Here is a 21,379-nt window from a genome sequence, read left to right on the forward strand (position 1 = left end):
GCTCTGTCACCCAAAAGCACAGGCGGGTGGCCCTGTAGCATGAGGACATGGCCTCCAAGTCCCCAGAGGGGGTCAGTGATGCGCGGGCCCAGTACGCTCGCCCTCTGGCTGCCCTGATCGCTGACCATCAGTGGTAGAGCTTGAGTCTAGGCAATTGATCTTTTACGCAGCCGTACCGAGGCCTCATTTATGTATAATTCGGTTTGATATATTTTCCCAACGTTTTATTCTAAAAGATTTTCAAGATACAGAAAAGTTGAAAGAATTTTACAATGAATAAATACCCACATACACCCATTGCATAGATTCTACAATGAACATTTCATTATACTTGCTTGATCACACTAAGATACACTTTAACGTGTAGTAATAAGGCCATCTGATCTCAGCAGTTAGAGTTTTCTTTCTGAGAGTCCAGCAGTTTTTTCTTTTGACATAAGAAACGATTAAGCCTGCAGGGTTTTATTTTATATCTATGATGACCTGGTTATTTAATTAGAGGCTAACAGTGCTTAGGTCGCTGCTACTTGAGCCAGCGAGCCAGCAACGGGAGCCTCCGTTGTCCCTCTGTGGGACACACAAATCATATAAATGGGGTGTTTTTGCCTCCACCTGCCTCCGTTCAGGAAGCCAGAGGCCCCCTGGGTTAAAAGACAGCTGTGACTTCTGCTGGGGACTGTTGAAACTTGTCATACGTAACAGTGTGTGCCAGGTCTTCGGGGAAGCTGAAGAAGACCTGCAGCCCCCGCTGGAGCTGACAGTAGCTGTTCTTTGTTGAATCTGCAGAATAAAAAGGGCACAGAGCTGCTGCTTGGAGTGGATGCTCTGGGACTTCACATCTATGACCCCGAGAACAGGCTGACCCCCAAGATCTCCTTCCCGTGGAATGAAATCCGAAACATCTCGTACAGCGACAAGGAGGTAGGGCATGACCTGCGCTGCCCCCGCGCCAGCGGCCCCACGGAAGGTCTGTCCCTGTCTCTCCTCCTTGCTGAAGCGTCCCCTGCCATTTTCTCCTGTTATCAAGAAAACCATTTAATTCCCAGGCTTGGGGGTTTGGGTTATTGACGCGTATGGTATATGCAGAACAGGAGAACAGGCATCCCGTTTTCAAATAGCTGAACCCCCTGCTGACTAACAGGAGGCTGGGAAGCTCAACCTGTCAGGACTAAACCCCGAAGAACAGTAAACGAACCAAAATGTAACCTTATTGCTTGGCTTTCTGTTCCTGGTGAGAAATTCTCTTTGCACTTTAAGTGTGGAATGTATCGAACTCCCTCTTTGTGTCTAATGCTTGATATGTGGGGAGGTATAGATCAACAATGATATAAATAATGATATCAGGCTGACCTGCTTGCAAGAGTTTGAGACTAGTTAAGCTTAAATTATTTACATAAATGCTTTAAGTTAGGATTCAAATATTTCTAGACAGGGTGGTGACCTTTCCCAAAAGCTGCAATCCTTCATTCATTTGTTTGCTCACTCATTCATTCTTTGCTCATTGTAAGGGAATTATTGAGCGTCTGGCTTGTGTTAGGTCTCCTAGTGGAACAAAGGTGTCGAAACTCCTGTCTTAGCCCTCAGGGAAGTTACAGTCCAGTGCTGACTGGGCGGCTGTGGTACGTGGCTGCAGTGTGAGGGACTGGCGACGAAGGTGACGGTGATACTGTGCGTTTGCCCGTCCAGGCACCGTCACCCCAACTCATTCAGTGCTCCCACAAACACTGCCACAGGAGCCGGGGCTGGGTTTGGTTATCTCTGTCACGTCACAGGAGGAAGAGACAGAGAGCGATCAGGTGACCTGTGTCTGGGGAGTAGAATGGCAGGGCTGAGCACCAGGTTCCCTGAAGCCACAGGGCACTAGGCGGTGGAGAGCAGGCCCGGACAGTGCGCAGTGACGTACGGATGCCCAGTCATGTACCGGTGCCCACACTGCCAGGACGCCCAAGTGCAGGGATAGTCACAGCAGTGGCTTGTGTTGCCTGCAGAGCCCCCCACCTCCAGGGAGACGTCCTGTTTTCCCTCTCCTCATAGCAGCTCAAAGAAAGGAACGGCAGGTCCCTGGTTCCTAATACGCGAGATCTACTCGGCCATGCTTAGTGAGACAGATGGAGCTTCTTAACTCAAAACATTCTGGCTTTCCAACTTTTGTCAGTAGCCCAGGAGATGAGCATTTAAGGAATTTATTTTTGAAAGCACTTAACTTGAAAGCGCCACATGTCTTAAAGCAGTAGGTGTGCCATGGTATGGTAGTTTTTCATTTCCAATTTTATAAAGTCTGTGTATTGCACATCCACAGATTTGTGTGCTAAAGGCTCCCAAAACACGCGTTCTCCCAGAGCCCAAGGCCTGAAACTTCCCTCGTGTGGCCGGACGTCATAAACCGTAATGCACCCTCTCCGGGGGCGAGGCGCCGTCACGTTCCATCACGTCCATAACTCGCACAGTAAAAAGACCCGAAGCTGACTTGACATAATAGGAAGTAGTCTTAGTACTTATGTTTGACAGCCATGCTGTCAAAACAGAAATGTTGGTTATTTTAAGTGATTCATTGATTCTCTGTGCAGCCCTGGCGTGGAGCAGAGGCTGCGGTTTCCCCACTACTTGTGGTTTCCTGCTGACAGCTCCAGCGTTTGACAGCCAGGCCCAAAATAAGCTCACAAAATTCACCAACAGCCGCCTACACAGGGTGATGCCGCTTCTAAGTTAACTTGACCAAAAGCTGAACAAAGGGTTGTTTTCTGCCTTCATTGTGCTATCCCCTTGTTGGACAATATAACGTGAGAAAGAAATACCCCAGAATGTATCTTTTCCAAACACACATATATATATATTTTTTTTTAATTTAAAGATTTTATTTGTTTCTTTTTAGAGAGAAGGAAAGGGGGAGAGAGAAAGAAAAGGAGAGAAACGTCTGTGTGTGGTTGCCTGGCACGGGTCCCCTGTTGGGGACCTGGCCTGCAACCCAGGCCTGTGTCCTGACTGGGAATGGAACTGGTGACCCCTTGGTTCACAGGCCGGCACTCCATCCACTGAGCCACAGCAGCCAGGGCAGCTTTCCAAACATATTTTTTAAGGGCATCTTTGAAACCTAGGATCTGTCTGGTCTCATCAGGAATAGTTGACGACGGCAGGTGCCATTTGTTCTTTACGTGGTACCTGTCTTAGTTGCCTGGCCCTGGGTGCTCCCATAAGCTGCCACCCCGTCCTCATCAGTCATCTTTCTCTCCCCTTTGACCTCGTCTTCACGCTTTACTGCATTCCTTCTGTCATCAGCTTGCGTCTACTAATCCCCATGTTCAGAAACCTGGAGGGACTCCCTGTATGCTGTCACGTCGAATCTTAACCTCTCTGTCTACTCTCAGGCCACCTCACTACCCCCAGCCCAACCTAGCCTCCCTCCCAGTCTAAGCCCATGGTATCATCTTAGTAATCAAAGGACTTATAACGTCAAGAATACACACACACACACACACACACACAGTGCTCATTTGTCCGTCTCTGCCTTATTTCTATTGTTTCCCTGTCTAGAATGTCCTTCTATCCTACTTTTTCATTTCTTTGTCATATTCTTTAGCAGCTTAAGTCTCCTCCTACTTATTGCAGATTACTCTGAATCCTCCACAACATTTGCGGTTTGTGCCACCCAGTGAGGCACTAATAACATGTGATGTAATTTCTTGAGTCATCGACTCTCATGACTCTAGTTGCACCGGGTTGTGGCTCCTAAAGTCACGGTCATGACTCAGACTCTGGCGTGGCCCTCCTGGTATTAGCCTGGAGCTTGGGCCCGTCAAGGGTTAGTATTTCAGGTTTCTCAGCTCAAGATGGTACCGAGAGCGCACCTTCCAGGATCCGGAACTTCCACAGTCCGGGACTTGGTGCCCTCAGACACTTGCAATCCACCGTAGCTCACCTCGCCATGGTGCCTGGGAGCCAGGAAGCCAGGGCGGGGAAGCAGCCACGTGCTGGATCTTTGCCAGGGCCTCGGCTGCTTTTTGTGGAATCCCCCCGTCGCCCGGAACGTTCTAGGCTGTCAACCCGAACCTGTTTTCCGCTTCCTTCTCTCAGTTTACTATTAAACCACTGGATAAGAAAACCGATGTCTTCAAGTTCAACTCCTCCAAGCTTCGTGTCAATAAGCTGGTAAGTTGAGAGCCTGGTTTTCATTACTGATAGCGCTGGTTTTTCTGAGAAACCGAACGCCCTTTCTGAAACGGTATCAGAGTGACATCTCGGTACACGCTGTTCTCATAGGCCGGGAAAGACTTTGGTTTAGTTAAGCTAAAGAGTCATGCCTAAATTTTATGATGAAGCATCTGTAAAAGTTATTTTTATTGAAGTACTTCATACATATAAAAGAATAAGTATAATGTGCCTATATATGGCATAAAGAATAAGAAAATCAAGTGTCTATGTGCCCACTGCCCAGCTTTAAGAAACAGCACACCCCAATACTGTTGAGACCCCTCATGTTAGCCAGTCTGCCCCGCTCTCCTTCTTCAGGGCCGTCATTATTCTAAGCTCATTATTCTCTTGCTTTTCATCAGAACTTTATTTTTGTGGCAGAATGAATATACTATTAAGCTTTGTATATAAATGCTTGCAACTGTGTTCTCTGTCACTTGCCTATTTTACACATTATTTTTTATTTACATATGTTGATGCTTAAAGATAGGATCCCTTTGTTTCCACCGCTGTGTGGCATTCCATTATGTGGCTACCGGTATACATACTGTTTTTATTCTCCTATTAATGGACAATTAAGTGCTTTTCACTTCTGTGCCATTTTTGCAAGGCTGCTATGAACATTTATCCTGGTGCACGTGGGCAGCATTTTCTCTAGAGTCTAGAGGATGAGAATGCCTAGCCTCCTGTCCCCCCTGGCGTATCTGAGGCCCCTTCATTTGCTGTCTCCAGCGCTGACAGCTGAGAGGCCAGGATTCGGGCCTTGGTGTTTCACACCACACTCTCTTCTCCAGGCTTCCTGCTGCCCGTGAGAGCTCTCAGACCAAGACGCTGCAGCGCCAGCAAGCTGTAAGCAGTGAAGTAAATTTGTGGGTTTAACATTTCTCCTGCTTCCATGGCCACAGATTCTTCAGCTGTGTATTGGGAACCATGACCTTTTTATGAGGAGAAGAAAGGCCGATTCTTTGGAAGTTCAACAGATGAAAGCCCAGGCCAGGGAGGAGAAAGCTAGAAAGCAGGTGAGCAAGACCGTGTTCGAACTACTGTTACCACCTGGTGGTGGCCTTGGCCCAGCGGGTGAGGAGTGGTTACTGGCAGACAAGACTCCTTTGGTCGTGGAGAATGCGTATTCTTATTTTATATCTTTTGGATTTTTCTTGGCTGATGCCCAGCTGGTAGGGTGTCAGCCCTGGAACTGAGGGATAAACTCTAATAGCCTATCTGAAAGAAAGGTCTCTCGTTATTTCTCCACTTAAGTGAGGTGGAAAGAAATAGTCAAGCGTGCATGTCCCCACCCATTCATCCATTTCTCTTCCCTCCAGCTAAGCTTTCCTTTTGCCTGCCTGTCTCCTTTGCCCGGCCTTCTCCTTTTCTAATTAGATGGTGATAGAATGCATGGCAGCATTTCAATGCTGCTGCTGGAATGCTAATTAGACTCTGGCTGCACTTCCCCACTGTAGGTCAGCCCGGCAGCGCATCACCCAGCATGGGGGGGGGCGGGGCGGGGGCGGCCGGAGTGCCTATCAGCAGACTGGACAATCTGCATCATTGTTTCCTACTCACAGACCTTTCTGACTCGCCGAAATCCACACAACTAATCTGAGCCTCACTGCCGAGAATAATAATTGTGGTTTTGGACAAACTACTAGATAGCGGAGCAGCAGCTGCAGTCAGCTGCCCTCAGGACTTTCGGGCTCAAGAAGGTGTGATAATGAGTCTGTGCGCAGCTGTCTCTGATTTGGGAACTCCGGCGGGTCTGGCTCCCAGCCCTGAGTTTCAGAATGAACTGCCCAGTTTGATCCTGGGCCTTCAACTCCCCATCTCTTTGCTTTCTGAGATGGCAGGCCATAGATGTGCTCTTCAGGGTGCTTTGTGGGTGGTGGAATGGGTTTTGTTGGACAAAGAAGTGCTCCTGAGCCGGCACAGTGTGGTGGTGGCAACCGTCAGAAGAGCCCCGGCTGACCTCTCTTTCAGCAGAGCAGAGCTTAGAAGCGAGAGATCTGAAAACAGGGAGGAGCGTGTCAGCCTCCGGGCTATGGCAGTGAATAGGGGGAACACACCCCAACCTGCACTGCCTATAGAACAGCAGAGACACGTCCCTGGGACCTGGCAACTGCGGGTCAGGGGCTCCATGCCCCGCCCCCCAACAGACAGTGACCTTGGAGCCAGCTGTGAAACTTAGCCTGTGACGCTAGCGAATGACTTAACTTCCAGACCTCAGTGTTCTCATCGATCACGTGGGGCTGATGAGGCCTCTTCTCTGTCTCAGATCAAAGGACATATTGAACCTGAAAGTCATTACAGCTTAAACCACTTTGCAAACGAGAGGTCCCTTATTATGGGGGTGGAGGCCACAGGGAAGTGCAGTGCTGGGAATGGCAGGGGACTGCCTGGGCTTTTTCAAGTGGAGACTAATGGACACACAGTCATCCACCGAATGGAAATCGTAATATGATGGAAATTAGAGAACAAATTGGCCAAGCTTTTCATTGAACATTGGAGAAGAATTTACAGTATTTTATGGCTTGTCTTTTCATTATTCCTTCGAGGTCCACTGCATTTTTTTTTTTTTTTGGCTTAGTATTTAGAATAAAGCAGCAATCTTAGAAATCTCGTGTTTGGGAGAAGATTGAAGCAAGAAGTAATTAAATGTGCTTTAATTATTTAAGGAACAAAACAGTGCAGTGGTCACTTCTGGCTTCTGCTTCCTGCATTCAGTAAGTAAGGCCGGATCACAGAGAAGACCACTTGTCCTGTGCTTGTTTGCCTTATTGAGCTCGGCATGTGGCTCAATTAATACTGTGATCCAGAAGGCAAAGGAGGTGGCAGCGCCTTTGTACTGGTGCCTGGAGGGTGGGGGCTGTGCTCCCCGCCTGGCTCCCTCCTGTCGAGGGCCTGGCTCAGGAGTTGCCTCCGTGCGCGAGTCTGTGCGGGGGCTGCTGCTGCAGCCTCCCCCTGTGAAACACAATGTGTGAACTCCTGGTGCATCACGCAGAGTGGTTCTGTCTTCTCTGTGGGTCAGAGGCAAGAGCGGTTGGATGGTGGATGAAATCGGAGGTGTGGAAGAGGTCTGTGCACATTAGAAATGGTGAGGTGGCTCATCCACCCGGAGGAGAGAGTTGTCTGTTTGTGGGGCTCCATCCCAGGGAGAAGGAGCCTGCATTGTGTCCCCTCAGCTGAGGGGCAGGGCCCCGAGAGGACTCCCCACAAAAAGGGATTTTGACCAGGTGGCTGGTTCGGCACACGCTGCGTAAGACAGCCTCCTTCGATCCAGGTGGAGAGCTGACCTGGCTTTTAGTGGGTTTGTTTACCCCAAGATGTTTTTCCAAGGAGCGTAGTTTTCAACTTGACAGCTGGTTTAGAAGGACAGAGGGTGGTGGGGGACAAGCATGACACTGGCTACCAGAAGAAAAGGGTCCCCAAAGGGGAGACTCTGGCTGCGGGGCATTCCTGGACCCCTGTGTGGCACCGTGGGTCAGGAGTCCCTTCACTCAGTGACTGCTTTCGTCCCCCGCCCCCAGATGGAGCGGCAGCGTCTGGCTCGAGAGAAGCAGATGAGGGAGGAGGCCGAACGCACGAGGGACGAGCTGGAGAGGAGGCTGCTGCAGATGAAAGAAGAAGCGACAATGGCCAACGAAGCGCTGGTAATTCCCCAGGGGTCTGGGGTCCAGGAGGCTGCACGGGGTCTTGCTCAGTTTGCTGGTGTGAGACCTCCCGAGGACCACAGATTAGTGACATTTGCTTTGACATTTCAGCTTAAAAAAAAAAATAGTGCCTTTCCTTTCCACCTGTGCTGGCAGAAGCACATTTAACCTGAGTTCATGTGCAGACAAACTCCTTTCACCATGGGGTGCCTTTAAGGCAGGGCCTCTCGGCTTTGGCGCTGCTGACATTGGCCCAGATCGTCCTTTGTGGTGGGTCTGTCCTGTCACTGAAGGGTGTTTAGTAGGGTCCCTGGTCTCTATCCACTAGATGCTGGTAGTACCACCTTACTTTGATTGTCTCATTTTCGACAATCAAAACTGTTTGTAGACATCGTTACATGTGCCCCAGGAGAAAAAGTGCCCACTGGTTTGGAACTGATTTAAAAGGAGAAAATAGAACAGAGTTAAGTTGGTTTTCTTCCTTGTAAAGCATAAGCCTCAGCTCAAATAGGGACTCCAAAAAGGTGCTTCCCTGTTGCTCCCCAAGGAGGAACCTGAAGGTCCCTTCTGAAAAGTTGCAGGGTGTGGCTTGCCATCTGTTGCCAGGGTGTCATCCGAGGGGACATTCAGGGGAAGGGCCCCAAGGAAATTGGAGACTCTGGTTCTTGCTGACCTACCCACATGTCTGAGGTGGGACAGTAGGCACGTGGTCCCCAACCACCCCAGCTGATGGCGCTCTTCCCTCCAGATGCGGTCTGAGGAGACGGCTGACCTGTTGGCGGAAAAGGCCCAAATCACTGAGGAGGAGGCAAAACTCCTGGCACAGAAGGCTGCAGAGGCCGAACAGGAAATGCAGCGCATCAAGGCCACGGCCATTCGGACCGAGGAAGAGAAGCGCCTGATGGAGCAGAAGGTGCTGGAGGCCGAGGTGCTGGCGCTGAAGATGGCTGAAGAGTCAGAGAGGAGGTCAGAGGTCGGGGGCTGGGGGGTCCTGGGCACTAGGGCCCAGGTGTGGGGTGGCTCAGCCCTGACCACACCCTGAGGCAGAGCGTGGCTGCAGCTGGCCTCCAGCTGCTTCTCTGGCATCTGGGAAGGGGAGAGGCTCCTTCTTGGTGAGGTTGGTGGGGACTGGTGCCTAATCCAGTTTCGGGGCTGGAGCTCTCGGGAGGGACACAGCTCTCTTGTCGAGTGGACCTCTGGTCACGCCTGTGCCTTTGTGATAAGCCCTTGTCCCTCTGATACCGTGTTTGCAGGAAAACCATCAAGCATGTCCGCAGACTGCCTTTAGCTGAGGAGATAGAAGGAAGCTCTTCGTCGTACATTTAAAAAACGTGATTTGTCTCCCTTTTTATTTACGGGGCATGTGGAGAGACAGCAGCTACTTACCTTTAATGCAGAAGCCAGGCACCCACTTCCCTGCAGTCCTTCCTTGGAGCCAAGGCTCCTGAAACAGATGGGGGGAAAGGGCCTGGGTTCCTCCTGGCCAGGATGGCCCGCTCCCAACCGGGTCGAGGGATGGAACTGTTGTCTATACTGTTCAAAGACTATGCCGGGCTCTGGACTGTTCTAGTCCTGCAGCCTTCAGATAAACTCTGGCACATTCCCCACAGCATTTGGCTGCTTTGAATTTGAGCATCTGAATTTAGCTTTTCGCTACCAAGGTATAATCTCTTCAGTTTTCCTCTCCACTTTGTGCGCATTGGTCTGAAAATGCGGTTCCTTGTTTTCTGCCCTGCCCGGGCCCCTTTCTTTCTGTGTTCGGGTCGCTTTCCCCACGAGTGAGGCAGGATGGGCTGGATCCTTCGTCCTGTGGGCAAGGACCTGCATCCAAGTTCAAGGCCCTCCACTGGTGCCTGTGGAGGTGGGCCCTTAGCCTGCAGTTGTTTGAGGGGTAGGAGGGCTGTGGGGGTCGGTTCTTTCACCTCCTGCCCTTTGTAATCCATCGTAAGACCTTCGATCCACCAGATTCTTCCTTGGTTCACCCCGCGCGCACCCAGAAATGAAGCAGAGAGGGCCTACAGCCCAATTGTCCTCCCCCACGGCCAGTTACAAAGGCTCATTATACTCAACTCTTCTTCCCACTGGCTCCCTGCTCTTCCACGTTAGACTTACCGGTTGCAGCCGTACAACACCCGGGAGTGTTGTTCCTCGCTTGGAAGTTCTGATTTCCTGTAAATGCCCTGCCCACCCTCCACCACCCTTGTTTGTCCGATCTGGTGCCTTCCTTGGGATTAACCCAGGTCCCACGGCTCCAGCGGGGTCACCAGGAGAGGGGGTCTCTTTCCTCCACCTGTCATCTTCCATGGAGGTGACGGCCCTTCCTGTTCTTGCAGGGCCAAGGAGGCTGATCAGCTGAAGCAAGACCTGCAGGAAGCCCGCGAGGCAGAGCGAAGGGCCAAGCAAAAGCTCCTGGAAATCACCACCAAGCCCACGTACCCGGTGAGCCCGAACGGGGGGGCCGCCGAGACCCGGCAGCCTTCCTTTCCCTGATGGACTGTTCAGGGCGAATGCGTGGCGGAGCAGGTGGTGCAGAGAACCTGCAGGTGGGGTCGGGCAGAACGCCTGGTCTGCCATCTGGCCCTGGGCTAGCCAGTCATTTCTCTGGTTGCCAAGATAACGAGCCACAGGGCCTGTTACAGCTCTGGAACATTTTCCTCGTTCTGAGGAATGTAGTCCCAAATCATCCTCGAGAGAACTTACTCTCTAGCTTCTTAGCGCCAAGCTGAATGTAATCTTCAACTACCAGTATATACCGTACACCGTAGTCATAGTTCTGGGCAGGGATACCCTCCATACCTCATGTGAACTATTGCCGTGCAAGAAGCAGCTTCCAAACTTAATTTTGGGACAGGGAGACAGACTTCAATTAAATCGGGTCACAAAATTAATAGAGAAGCCTTCTCAGTGGTGGGGCATTCCATTCGGCAAACTGCACTCCTGTTCCATGCACTGGCAGGCAGATGGGAAGTCTTTATACAGACAGGATGCCCAGGTGCCTAGAGGGGAACTTAGCCCAGCCTGCAGGGGCAGGAGGGACTGAGGTTGGCGCCTGAGCCGACTCCTGAAGGGTGAGTAGGAACTAACTAGATGGGAGAGACAGTAGGGCATTCCATGCAAGTGCACAGATGTGTGTGCCGCATGAATGCTTGCACTGCACACCCACACACACAACACAGACATGCCCAGGGCACAGAGGCATGAGCTGCCCCGGGTTTGAGGTGGAGGAAAATGGGAGCAGTTGGCTGTTGTCATCTGTGCTGATTGTCTGTGACCATGTGACAGGCCACCCCAAGCCAGCCATATAGCTCGAAACATCCTTGCATTATTCTCTCTCATGACTCGGTAGGTTGACTGGGCCAATGGTCGGTCCTTCTTGGGGACCTCTGAGGTGATTGCAGGGAGATAGCAGCTGGGACCAGAGTTGCCTGAGGCTCATCTGGGCTGGACACCACAGACGTGTGTGTTTCTAAAACACACATTCCAGCAAACTTTATACACCGTTCTAACAATAAATAAATTAATAAGTTCTGGGGGAGCTCCTATCAACTTTTTAATCAGATTTCATCGTATGGAGGGGTTATAATTCATCTAACTAGTCCCCAGTGGATGGGTATTTAGTCTGCTCTCTTTTGCAATTAAGAACAAAACCGCAAGAACTTGGAACATCGCTGAATGCAAATGTTTGCACGTACATGTGGCTATGTTGCTAGAATAAATTTTCAAATAGAACTGTGGGGTCAAAGAAGACGGCGGTGACAGGGGGCTGCGGTGGGGGTGGGAGGCAGGCCCGCCCTGCGCCTACGGCCTTTGTGGCTGCCGGAGGGTCAGTGGGAGGGTCCCTGCATTTGTAGAACCCAAACCTCCTAATAACTGCAGATTTCTCGTTTGCAGCCCATAAACCCAATTCCAGCACCGCTGCCTCCTGACATATCAAGCTTCAACCTCATCGGCGACAGCCCGTCTTTCGACTTCAAGGATACTGACATGAAGCGACTTTCCATGGAGATAGAGAAAGAAAAGTATGTAGACGCCCCACCCCCACTCCACGCTTGGGCAACCAGTGAACTAGAGCGAGTCGGCCCGGGCCTGGGGAACGCGGTGGGTCGCCACAGCAGCCTTTCGCCAGCTCCTGCGAAGGTTTGCTCTGCCCTCACCACCTAGAGGAAGAATTCCCTAATCAGAAATGAAGGACTACAGACCAGCATTCAATCTTCCAGGGTAAAAATGGTACTTGGTTGGCGACCTGGAGAGAGATTATACTGGCTCGAAACCTCACCTCAAGTATGGGACGGGCTCTCAGGGATCTCCAGTGGTCAGACTGTCGTTTGCATCGTAGCAGAGTGCGTGATAGTGGTACATGAACATGGTACTAGAACGCGTTTCCTAGTTGTGTTCTCTGGCGGCTCAGATCTGTGACATTCCAGGTTTAGAACCAGGGGAAGAGAGAAGAGCCTCAGGCCCAAGGCTGAGGAAAGCAAACGTCCAGGTCGGCCACCCTGCTGCATGGGTCAGCCCTGGGCTGGGCCCCACAGGCCCTGTTCGCAGCAGCTTCTGCAGCTCTGTCCTCCTGCATCTTCTGGCCACTGCAAGTGGATCTGGGGTGGGAAGCAGGCCCACTGCAGAGGAAGTCTAGCCCAGGTCCCCCCAGTTCCCGGCTGGGGGTAAAATGGCCCACTGTGCGTGGCTTGCCACAAAACAGTCTCAATAGCTACCATGGACTGAGTGCCTGGGTGTCAGGGTGTTCTGGCTTTTATCTTATTTCACTCCCGTTAACTGACTACAAACTGACATCAAAGGCAGGTTTTAGTGTTCCCGTTGACAAATGAGAAGCCAGATTTAGAGCGTTTAAGGAACTCACTCACATGACACAGGTGATGAGGGCCAGAACCAGGATTCAGCTCCGAGCCCATCCATCCAAGCCTCTGTTTTCACTTTACATACCATGCTCGGGACAACCCTCTGGAGACCGTGGCTCCCTGGGCCCCGCACTGACGTGTGGACCCAGCGATGTCCTCTGCTGGAGTTTCCCTTCCGGCCGTTCACCGGGGCACCGGCAGTGGTACGTGGTTGTGATCAGCGGGAGGCCACTGCTGTGGGTGCCCTGCCTTTTACAGTTTCTGTTTTCTCGCTTTATTGCCCGTGCACACGTTGCAGACTCCATGTACTGGCATGGGGGTCCCTATGGATCGTTCCCTGGTGTCTGTGCTGCCTGGGCCATGCCCTGTAGTTGGATGCTTTGAGGACGAGCTCCAGATTTTCACCATCATAGATGCGGTATCTACTTGCAAGCGATGGTGGGGATTTTTTTCTTCCTAGTGTTGGCCGAGTGAGCGCCTATCATCTTCAGATGCCACCCCAAAATAAGCAAGGAGGTGGCCACGGCCAGTCAGAAGAGGTCACTTGAATGGCATTACTTCTCCGACAAGGGCTGAGACAAGAAGATTGTTTTGGATGCCGGGGGCTTATTTCAGGAGCTGTTTTTTTTTTGTACAGAACTGAAAGCTATCTGTCTGGATGGGTATTTGTAGAGTACCTTGTGAGCACTTACAGTTGGGCGCAAGAGGAATTTCCTACACTCTCCTTTATTTAATTCTGACCACAGCCCTATGGTTATTATCCCAGTTTTAGGGATGAGGAAAGCGATTCAGACCTGTTAAGTGACTAGCCCAACCCCCCATGGCCCCTGAGTGGCCGAGTTGGGTCATCAACCTGAGGCTTCAGGCCCGGGACCCCACGCAGGGTAGGCCCGGAGCTTTGGCCTCCCGGGCGTCACCGTTGACCTGAGCCATGATGCAGTGTCCTCTTGCTGGCAGAGTGGAGTATATGGAGAAGAGCAAGCATCTGCAGGAGCAGCTCAATGAACTCAAGACTGAGATCGAGGCCTTGAAACTCAAGGAGCGGGAGACAGCCTTGGACATTCTGCACAACGAGAACGCCGACCGGGGCGGCACCAGCAGCAAGCACAACACCATTAAAAAGGTACCGAGCCTCTTGTCTTCTGCTGGTCAGGGCCGTCCTCAGTGAAACGGCCGGTCGGCGTCTGGTTTCCTAGACTCTGGTCATTTTTTTGTACGTCCTTTGTTGAGGAAAATTTTTTTGACTCTTGCCTAAAAGGGAATTGAATCTGCCAGTGCCTGTGAACCCACTGGCTTGAAGGAAGGGGAGCTTTTAACACAGCATTTCATGATGAAATGAATTGCTGTTACTGGACGGGTTTTGATCCATCATTTAGCAGTAAAGCAATCCTGTCTTTTAAGCCGAGGGGAGTTCTGCCCAGGGAGCTGCCTCCCTTAATGAGAAAGCAAAACGAGGTGGAGGCTGTTGAGAATAGACTCTCCCTCCAGACTTTTTGTGTTTTTTAAGTGGCAAGGACGATAAAGCTCTGTTCTTGATTTAGAAACCACATTCTGAGTGTTTTACTTTTTTCGTACTTAAAAGACCCAAGTATCTAGAGGAACCTTAATGTTTTAAAAGAGGTTGCTGATGGTCTCACATCTCTGCACTGAATATTTTGAGTTGTTAGCATTTTAGAGGAAGTTAATTTCCGTCCTAAGTATCAGCCCAATAGTGTGCTTCTCCGATGCTGGCCAAAGCAGAAAGGTCCTCTCCTGCCACCTGACCTTGGCTCCTAACTGACAGCCCAGGGCCAGGTAACACCTGCAAAGCAGGTGTCACTAAGAGAAGACTGTTCATCGAGGTTAGAGAGTGATCTTTTAGGTGTGTTTAAGTGTATGCTCTTTACCTACAGTCTTTAAAATGGTCTCCCAGTTTAAGGAATATCTGTTTGCAGGGGTTAAGCTGCATCTGAGAACAACCTGCCATTATTAGTGGGTACAGTCAGGAGCCTCGAATTCTCCCTCTTGACAGCAGTCAGTCCTGGCGCCGGGTAGAGGGTTCCTTTTAGTAGTGTTACCTGGAGGGAGAGACCTTAGCACGTTCCACATTCTTCCCACCTCTGGCTTCTGCCATTTTTACTGCTTTTCCCTTTCAAAACCAAATTATCCAACAGTTAACAAGTGGGGAGCTGAAGTGAGGCCTCAGCCAGTGGGCAGATGGTGACTGGGCCAGTGGGCTGGCCAGTCGGGCCCCGAAGGAGCTGCCCCGAACTCACACACCTGGGCACTGGGAGCGGCCTCACCTCTGCCACTGCCGTGGCGAGCCGGCCTCAGCCATGGGAACATTCAACACGTGTTGAAAGCTGGAGAGACCCATTTCCAAGCCATGAAAACAAACAAGAGTCACTTATCACAGTTTCAGGCCCGTCTGAGCATTTTGCAAATGGCACGTGTGGCATTGTTGATATCACAGGGTATGTTTTTGTTTTTCTTCATTTTATTTTGCTGGTTTAGCCTCAAGCCCAAGGCAGAAGACCTATCTGCATTTGAGCCCTCAAAGTAGGTTGTTGCCAGGTACTCTCTGTGTGGTGATGGGACTGCCCTCTGTGATACTAACCATGCATGAGCTTGCCTGTCTCTGTCCCCAGGCCACGCCGACCCTGCCCCAGGGAAGGTGGCGCCTGGGTACTGGCCGCAGCATGCTTTGAGTCTGAGAGCAGGCACCGCCCCCGTGGGGCCAGGCCAGCCTCCAGGGGTGCAGAGGGCTGCCTCATTCTGAAGAGCATGTCACTGGGGCTTAGGACTGGTCGTCCTTCACATCTCATGTCACTGTTGGTCTGGAGGAGGTCACCGCTTCTTGTCCGGTCAGGTGTGTCTAAAAGTCCTTCGTCTTGGTGGCGTACGTACTTCTCAGATAATAACCCGCGCATGGAAATGGGGTACCTTCGGTGTTTTTAAGACTGATTCCTTAACTGAAGATTAAGACCTTTCCTGGGGTGTCAGCCTCTGCAGACCATGGTCTTACCTGACAGCTCCTGGTCCTGGAGTGAAAGGGCTGCCCGTGCTCATGCGTTGCCTTCAGAGCCTCCCCTGTCTGTGCACATCCATTTTCTTGTCAAGGAGAGCAAAGCAATAATAATAGCACAGGGGTCTGATGGGCAGCCTGTCTCAGCGGACTGTCTCTTGGCACCCGGAAGGCCGTCCCCGCTTCAGCTCCTCCGCAGCGCGGGCTGGAGCTGTGATCGCAGTGAACTCACATTGGGATGGCGCAGTGGTGGGCACCCAGGTGCCGGGCGGCCGGCGGTGGCGGGGGCAGTTAACGGAGTGATTGCCGCTGTCCTTCTGCGGCAGTTCGTACTCTCCCCACGCGCCCAGGAGAGAATTTATCATGCGCGACAATGACGTAACATCCCGCCACTGCTCCTCACCCAATCCCCCGTCGTACCCAGCGAGGGCACCAGCATCCGACAGTCACGGAGGGTGTGTCCTTTGGAGTTCTGGCCGCGGTTTCTGTGACTAGAATAAAAAAAAGCTCCTTGGAAGCTTTCTACCAAATAGTGAGATCTGGCATAAACATATGCTGTTTGTGGTTCTTCTCCAAGCAAGAGAGGTTAGCTGTTAATGTCCCAGGTGGATCTCATGGTGAGATGGATTCGAGCTGTCAGTGGTTCCGAGACCCCGTGTGTATGAACCCGGTTTGTGTGTGGCACTTTGGTTTAGCAGATTCCTGCTTCTTCAGCTTTCCTACCATATGTTGGTGTTGGAACCCAGCCCCCCAGCAGTGGGACTGCTCTGAGCAGGGGTGACCGGCCGCTGGAATGGGCAGGCCAACTGGATCATCTGCTCAATAGTGACCCTGGGGCGGATCCACTTTGGCTTCCTGGATGTTGTGGCTAGAACAGGGCAAGCAGAAAACTCCTCTTCATCTCAGCCTGTGCCGGGACACGTCCCCCAAGTCTGGCTGTACTCTTCCAGCTCGATGTGATTCCCTCTTTCCTCTTTCTGTAATGATTTGGAGCATTTAAATGCTTTGAGGGGTCTGATTTTGACCATGAGTTCTCACTGAGCTATTGTTGTAGACAAATGAGGTTTGATTCGTAGTCAGATTTGCGCTGCTCCTAGGACCGGTTTCTTTTTCACGGCTCAACAGAAGCTTGTTTTGAAAGCCAGGCTCCAGTTAATCAAGAATTCCAATGAATCAAGGGTTAATACAAGGACAGACTTGGCTTTTAATACAGCTGAAGTTACCTCTGCATCACTAGATCAAGTAGTGGTAGTTTTGCTATACGTAGAATTGATATCCTTTCCATTTTTTAGACTGTGGCGGTCCCTGGGGCCAGGACCGGTGATGACCAGCCACCTGCCGGTGCCGGGGTTGTATCTGCTGCTTTTCCACTTTGCTCCAATTGATAATCAGGGTAACTTGTTCGGCATTTGCCGTCTGAATCAGAGTGGCATCTGGGATCAAGATCAAAAGCCACCCTTGGGAACCTAGATTCCTTTCCTGGGGACCGGGTGGGCATTGATAGCCACACATGTTCCTGGCATCTCAGTCCTTGGAGTGAAAGAGTGAGGTCCGGCAGTGAGGCTGGGGTGAGGAGGACACAGGTGTCATGAGCTTGAGCTTCTTGCCTTCAGAGCCACAGTGCTGATGAGGGGAGTGGTGGCCAGCTGCTACCCAGCCGCGCAGCACCCTTTGGAGGTCAAAGTGCAGTCCTGGAGCACACGCACGCAGGGCCCTGCTTCCACCCCCTCTCGGGGGATAGGTCTCACTCCCCAGTCCCGAGCTGGTCTGCAGGCCAGTAAGGTCATCATTGCTTGTGTGCCCGTGGTCTCTGAGAGAGCACGGGATTCCTGAGGAAATCGGCAGACAAGAAGTCTCGGGGTCATAGAGCTTAGAAAGCTTATTTCATTAGTAAATGGTCTGCCCCATCGGGGTCCAGCTGTGGTTTCCGCCAGTGGAGAAACAGGAAGCTTTGACATTTACGGGAGGCTGTAGCCTCTCTTGGATGAGGAAGACACAAAAGCCCAATATCATCTTCAATTTGCACGGACTTCCCTTTGAGACACAGAGCTAGTGACGTGAGGGAGAACACTTAACACACCCGGGGAAGTGATAAATCAGAGGGTGAGTTCCGATACGCGTGAAAGGTGTCTCCCGCAGTTAAAGCTAACGGCCAGAGCCTCCCAGAGCCTCCCTGGTGACCTCTGGTCCGCATTGTTTGCCTGGAAGAAGGCCACTAAACAGTGTGTGCTGCATGTGTGGTGAACATCCGCAGCTCTCCCCGACCCCAGTCCCGGGAGCCGGGTGGCTCTGTCTGCTTTGGAAACCCGTCGTTATCTCCCGGAGCATCCTCCGCCCTGACATAAAAGCAGTGCACTGGCTGCCCTGCTCCAGAACCTGCCCTGTGCCGTTACTGGAATACCGCAGAGCGGGGAGGGAGGAGGAGAAGAAAAGGGACAGGGAGTGGGGTAGGGAGCGAGGCTTAGTGAGGAGCGCCTCGGCACCGGCTAATGCAGATAAGAGAGCAGTGTGGAGCTGGACACGTCCTGGCTCCGTGGGAAGGCCGGGGGAGGCACTGGGAGGCGGGGGCTGGTCTCAGGGAGTGGGCCCCTCCTGCCTAGGACACCCGGACTGGCCCCTGAAGGCCACTCTTACCTCCCATTCGAGCAAACTAAGTGTTCAGGTGCCTCTTAACTGTTGAGTGCCTATGGTGTTCTGGCTTGTTGCTGGTGGCTGTTGAGATAGAAGATTCTCTTTTCTGAGACATCACGACCCAGTCCCTTTTCGGCTGGTAGATTTTACCCACTCAAGCAGTGGCCCTTTGGGAGGCATTGGAGAGCTTTTAAATTCTGCCTTGCCCTCCTAGGATATCTTATATCCATTTAGTGCCTGAGGACATGATGGGGCCTTATTTGATGCAGTAAAACACCCCGTTTGGTCCCTCAGCACTGAAGACGTGTTTCGGTGCAGCTTTCCTCGGGCACCTGATTTGTTGCTGCAACAGGGGGAGGGAGGAGAGCGGATGCAAACTCATTCTGCGGGCCCGAGGTGCTGTTCTCATGGTCCTCGCCGTGATCTCCCTCCTGATACTGGCAATTGGAGGATGACATCAGTATATCTGCATCATTTTTCCACGGCACTCTCTCAGTGCGCCCGTCGCTGTCCGCCCGCCTCCCCCAGCCCCAGGGAGGTGAATCAGGCAGAGGAGTCTGATGCTTTTCCGGTGGAGGAACGGAATAGCCAGGGGTCCTGCCGGCATCACAGGGGCAGGCACCCGTTTCTAGGCATCTTTGTGCCGCTTTAGGTCCCCAAGGGATGAACACACAAAAGGGACCCTCTGGGTTTTCCCTGGCAGATTTCTCTCTAGAGCAGATAAAGCAACTAATGCCAAATTGGATTTGTTCCTTGGGATGGACTTGGCCTTTCATCCCACCTCTGCTTCAGGATAAGTGTAGGCACAGCTCTGTCCCCATGCACACCCCCAGATGGCATTTGGGTGCAGGCTGTCACTGGCAAGACGGCAGCCGCCTCCACGAGCCCTGCCCCCTCGGCTCTGGTTTGGAAGGGGTATGTTTATTGCACCCCAGACCAAAGAGTGTGTTGGAATTTGGGGCTGCTGGATTTGCCTGTCAACTTCTGCTCCAGAGTCAGCTTTCACCCGGTGGATCTGTGGGGGGTTTTTTTTTTCCGCATCCTCGCCCTACCCGCTGCCTTCATTTTCAATACGTATGTGGTGGTGGAGAGGAAGCACAACATGATTTTAGGGCTTGCATTTCAATTTCACTGCATTTTTTTTTTAATGGGACAAGCAGAATCTCAGTGCCTGGAATTATTAGGTTAGTATCTAAAATGGGTTCAGCATTGTGGGTCTTATTGTTTCAAATGAATTAAGCCCCCTCCCACCTTCCTTTGTCCTCCTGGGGAGGAATGGGTGGAGGCGAGGCCCCCAGAGACGAGTTGGAGGAATCCTGATTAGTTTTGTTCTCCCAGCTTAATTGTAGAGCTTCCTTTCTCTCAGCATTGGTAGTCCAAACGGCTCTGCGTCCTGCCCCCCCACCCCCACCCCCACCCCTTTTTGCGTTAGGAACCAGATTATCACAGTGCGGCCCTGTGAATCAGTTTCTGTATGTGCTGATGAAAGAGCAATTCATTCTTAATCAAGCAGCCTTCGCCGCTGCAGGCTCTGGGCCCGAATACATTTGGTTCCCTCCCATCACTTTGGGCAACAGACCCTGCCAAAGGACATGTAGAGCAGAGCTTTGGGGCAAGAGTTGGCAGTGCACCCCCGCCCCCGCACTCCCCCTTGTCTTCCCAGCAGGGGGCACGCTTGGGACCGATGGTGGAGGAGACTTTGCAGCTAGGGGTGGGGCTTGGGCTGGGAGGGACTGGTGAGCCTTCCACTTGTCACAGGCGCCCTCTAGGCCTGCTGTCTCTAGACCCTGGGGCCATTTCTCAGGAGCAGGCAGGTGTCAGATCCTTGTGTCTTGATGGGCTGCCTGAGGTCCCCAAGGAACCGGGGAGCCTGCCTGCTTCCTGCGAGCCTGTGTAGAGCAGAGCCCTGCTGGGTACCAGGCCCTCCTAGGGCTGGGGGGCGGGGGCAGCCTCCTCCTTTCTAAGGAGACAGATGTGTCTCCCGAAGCTGAACATGTTTGGATTGGATGCGTCTGTTCGGTCACACCACACAAAGTTTGGTAAGTGTGAGGGAGTCTGGCTCTGCCAACTCCCCCGTCTGCCCTTGCACTGCCTAGTGACTGTCACAAACAACTGGCCGCTGGACGGAGAAGTGAGTCGGAGGAAAGGTGACGCGGCCAGACTTGCGCCTATCAATACTGGGCAGGAAGGAAGGGCCAGGCCCAACAGGTGGGCCGGAGCCCCCGTAAGATAAAAACCAAGCCATACAGACCTGAAGCAAAGAAAAAGGAGTTTGTCTCCTCGGAATGAAATTGGATTAGTGACAGACTTGAACAGCCGGTTCAGTCGAGAGAGAACTTAATTCCTCCTGTATCATTCACACGGCTTATTTTAATCAGATGTGAAGAGACAGCTGGAGGAGAAAAGCGGGGCAGCCCAGTGTCTGGTGGGGAAACTTTGTGTTCTTTTTAGTTGCTGGGAGGGAGCTGGCAAGAGCGCTGGGGCTGGAGGCTTTGCACAGGGCCCGTGCATCCATCACTTCCTGAAGGAGGTGGTTGGCCGTTGTCCGGATTCAGTGTGAGTTTTGGACAGTGGATGGCGGACGCGGTCAGCTGCTTGTCCTCAGGGAGATTTAAGAAGGTAGGCCAGAGTCAACAGGCCCCCGGACGATGCAGCCATTGTCCGCGAGGCCCTGCTTCCTGAGGCTTTGGGTTTCCCCACCGGCTGAAACTTCGGGGACCACCTCCTGGACAGCCATGGAGAACGGCCATGGCAGCGTGCTCATGGTGCCCCAACCCCTGCACTTGGCGAATTCCCCGCCATCCTGGAGGTGCCGCACCCCCTCCTCAGTGGGTCTGGCCGAGGGGCGTGGAACGGTGCTACCGAATCACCAAAGGAAACACGTGCAGGTCTGTGGGTGGGGTGCACGAGACTGGCTTCGGTTCTCCCAGTGTGACATCCCGGAGGGGAGGGCCCGAGTCACGTGCCGTACCTCTGCGTGCTGTCCCTGAGCCAGCAGGTGGACCCAATACCGATGTGGGCTTGTACACCTGACGATGTGAGGGCTGGTGGGCAAA

General features: G+C 52.2%; 1 protein-coding gene across 4 annotated transcripts in view; it reads left to right on the forward strand.

Annotated features, from left to right (window-relative positions):
• NF2 (NF2, moesin-ezrin-radixin like (MERLIN) tumor suppressor) overlaps positions 1 to 21,379 on the forward strand; it is a 71,378-nt gene that overhangs the window by 44,293 nt on the left and 5,706 nt on the right. For 2 of the 4 annotated variants that reach the window (XM_037052463.1, XM_037052460.1), the window contains 8 exons: positions 787 to 921; positions 4,072 to 4,146; positions 5,094 to 5,207; positions 7,710 to 7,832; positions 8,581 to 8,798; positions 10,166 to 10,271; positions 11,724 to 11,851; positions 13,646 to 13,811. In XM_037052463.1, coding sequence (XP_036908358.1) covers positions 787 to 921; positions 4,072 to 4,146; positions 5,094 to 5,207; positions 7,710 to 7,832; positions 8,581 to 8,798; positions 10,166 to 10,271; positions 11,724 to 11,851; positions 13,646 to 13,811 — 1,065 coding nt within the window. Of the gene's footprint in view, positions 1 to 786; positions 922 to 4,071; positions 4,147 to 5,093; positions 5,208 to 7,709; positions 7,833 to 8,580; positions 8,799 to 10,165; positions 10,272 to 11,723; positions 11,852 to 13,645; positions 13,812 to 15,181; positions 15,242 to 21,379 lie in introns of all 4 variants that reach the window. The other 2 variants (XM_037052461.1, XM_037052462.1) reach the window with 2 other exon arrangements.

The sequence above is a fragment of the Sturnira hondurensis genome, unplaced genomic scaffold (genome assembly GCF_014824575.4).
Source record: "Sturnira hondurensis isolate 20B ecotype Veracruz unplaced genomic scaffold, ASM1482457v3 Scaffold0007406, whole genome shotgun sequence".
Taxonomy (NCBI): Eukaryota; Metazoa; Chordata; class Mammalia; order Chiroptera; family Phyllostomidae; genus Sturnira; species Sturnira hondurensis.